The following is a 2,835-nucleotide window of genomic DNA, read 5'->3' as shown; positions in this document are numbered from 1 at the left end:
CCCGCGCCCCACGGACCCTCCTCTCTCCGTCCGTCTGTCCGTCCGTCCGTCCGTCCCCCCAGGGCCATCGGCCCCGCTGCGGGCACCGGGCGCGGGAGTCGCGCCGTGGCCTGCCGCCGTCCCCTCCTGCAGACCGCTCAGTGGTTATTGCAATGAAACTGAAAACTATGAACGATACTAATTTCTCAAGCATTCCTATGGCACTTGCATTGTTCTGCATAATTTGAGCGGGTTGTAGGGGAAGAGATTAGAGGAGGAAAAAAAATACCCTCGGAAAAGTCAATGGAAGGGCCAAGAGTCATATTTCTGACTCCCTCCTGTACGACCGCTGATCCAACGCTATTGTGGCTTGAAGCCTATCGAACTCGTGCCTGTTGTCCGGGCTCAGGTCCTCCAAACCCCGACTGTCATCGTCTTCCTCTTCCTCGTCGCGGCTCATGAAGGCCAGCTCGTTCTCGTAACAGAAGGAGTTGGTGCTGGGCAGCAGGAATTTGTTCTCCACCAAGTCCTTGGCGCTGCAACGGGGGGTGGACGGGACCTCGTAGGTTTTGTGGAAGTGGGAATAGTCTACTTTGTACTGGTTTTTCTCCTCGAACAAAACGGGCTCGAAGCGGTGGCCCCAGAGGATCTCACTGGCCAGGTAGGAGCTCCGAGCTTGCGTCGTCATAGCGGTGGCTTCTACCATGCCTTCCAGGATGACCACGATCTCAAAGTCGTCTGTCTCCAAGTCCTGGCGGCTGATCCCAAACAAGGGGCTGTCTTCATTGATCTCGTGGAGAATGGTGATGGGAGACACCAAGAAGATACGGTCCAAGCCTTTATCAAACCCCACATCAATGTCTATTTGGTCAAGTGGTATGTACTCCCCTTCTTCTGTGATCCTTGGCTTAATTAACTGAGCTCGTACATGGGCTTCTACTATGTGGCTTTTCCGGAGGTTCCCCACTCTCCACATCAGGCAGAGTTTTCCATCTCTCATTGCCACTACTGCATTATGGCTGAAAAGTAGTGTCTGGGCCCGTTTTTTGGGCCTGGCCATCTTTGCCATTATTGCACCAATCATGAAAGAGTCAATTATACACCCCACGATGGACTGAACCACCACCATGAAGACTGCGAGCGGGCACTCCTCCGTCACGCAGCGGAAGCCGTAACCAATAGTCGTTTGGGTCTCAATGGAGAACAGAAAAGCAGCCACAAAGCCATTGACCTGCAGAACGCAAGGCTTGAAGGTATCATCTCCACCCGGGTTTTCTAGATCTCCATGAATGAGTGCAATTAGCCAGAATATCAGCCCAAACAACAACCAGGACACCAGAAATGCCAGAGAAAAGAGCAAGAGCATATACCTCCAGCGGATGTCAACGCACGTGGTGAACATGTCTGCAATGTACCTCTGCGGCTTGTCATCCATGTTGGTGAACTCCACGTTGCACTGACCGTTCTTCTTTACAAACCTGTTCCTGCATTTCCTCCGGGTGTGGATTTTCCCATTGCCAAAGCCGTTGATACCTGGCATGGTGGTCAACCTCAGCCCGTCTTCCTCGGAGGACACAATGCTGTAAGGGTTGACTCTGCCTGCAGTCATCCCTGAGCCAAGCCCACAGTGAAGGTGAAGGGTCTTGCAACTCCTGGCGTCCCCCTGGCCCACCCCTGCCCACCCCCCAAATTCTGTTGCAGTGGAAGAGAAGTCCCAAGCTTCCACGCCTTGGCTGCCACGTCACCACGTGGATCCCGTGAGAGGCTCTGCAATGAGAAAACAAAAACACGGCCGTTACCTCTCACAGCAAAGGGACCCAAGCAAGTGTTTGGCCATGGGTCTGATGGAGTGGTTGGCTGCGTGTTGAGCAAGGACCCCCCCAACTGCCCTTACTGTCCTTCCTATGGCTACGCTGTTCCCAAAAACCACACTCAAGGAAGGAAGAAGGTCTTAGAGTCTGCTCTTTCGTACTAAAAAGTGAGTGAGCAAACCTTGCTGGGGAGATGTAGCATTTGTGGGACCCTCAGCGACACCAGCGGATGAAAAACCTTGGGTAGCACCGGAGTCTCTCCCCTTTGCTTTTCTCATGAGCTCTGCTGCTGGAGCAGGGTCAAGCTGCTGGAGAGGAAAGTGGAGAGGCCAAGCTGCTCTCCTTAGCACAGAGATATTAATAAAGGTACGTCTGAAAGCGGCTCCGTCAGTTCACATTGCCCGTGCCAGATGGACCGCTGCCCAGCACATCGCAGCAGCGCTCGCCCGACCTCCTGAGCACCAGCTCTTCTGGGGTCGAGGGAAACCACAGGGACATGTGGATTTAACCTCCATCCCCCGGCCCGGGGATGGGAGAGGACACGACCAACGTGCAGCCAGTTGGAGAAGGCCCAGGGAAGGCACTCGTTCGGGGCAGATGTCCCAAGGAGCAACTTTCCCAACACATCCATTGGGACATGGAGCCATCTACGGTCACAGATGGGTTTTGCTGGCCAAGTCCTATGAGGGGACAACTGCTGCTGGGGAACAGGGAGCTGTTTTGATCTCTTTTGGAGGGCTCAGCTGCAGGGTCAGGGACCTACACTCAGCTTTGCCTGGGAGAGAGGTGGAGGAGCAACATGGACATGGGAAAGGTGGCCTAAGTCGGGTGGGCCCCCCAGTGCCTCTGCAACGGCACGTGGGGCTGCGTCAGGCGGTGGACGGGATTGTGGAGAAGCCACGTGGCACGTCCCAAGCACCCCAAAGAGACGGCACTGCAGGAGTGCTCCCCAAACCACCCCCTGCCACAGCTCGACTTTAGCCACATGGGGTGCGTCACTGGGGATGAAACCACCTTGCTGGCCACGAGACCTGCATTGGGGCAG

At 55.2% G+C, this 2,835-nt stretch overlaps 1 protein-coding gene across 1 annotated transcript; it reads right to left on the bottom strand.

Moving 5' to 3' along the window:
* Positions 1-298: 298 nt before the first annotated feature.
* Positions 299-1,588, bottom strand: KCNJ12 (potassium inwardly rectifying channel subfamily J member 12). The gene has a single exon (XM_009956053.2). The coding sequence runs from the start codon at positions 1,586-1,588 to the stop codon at positions 299-301; it is 1,290 nt and encodes a 429-aa protein (XP_009954355.2).
* Between the last annotated feature and the right edge of the window lie 1,247 nt (positions 1,589-2,835).

Source organism: Leptosomus discolor, chromosome 14 (genome assembly GCF_034619465.1).
Source record: "Leptosomus discolor isolate bLepDis1 chromosome 14, bLepDis1.hap2, whole genome shotgun sequence".
Taxonomy (NCBI): Eukaryota; Metazoa; Chordata; class Aves; order Leptosomiformes; family Leptosomidae; genus Leptosomus; species Leptosomus discolor.
This window is presented reverse-complemented; position numbering and strand designations above follow the sequence as displayed.

What these genes read in the sequence shown, in the direction of transcription:
- KCNJ12 (XM_009956053.2), bottom strand. Translation starts at nt 1,588, where the DNA reads ATGACTGCAGGCAGAGTCAACCCTTACAGCATTGTGTCCTCCGAGGAA.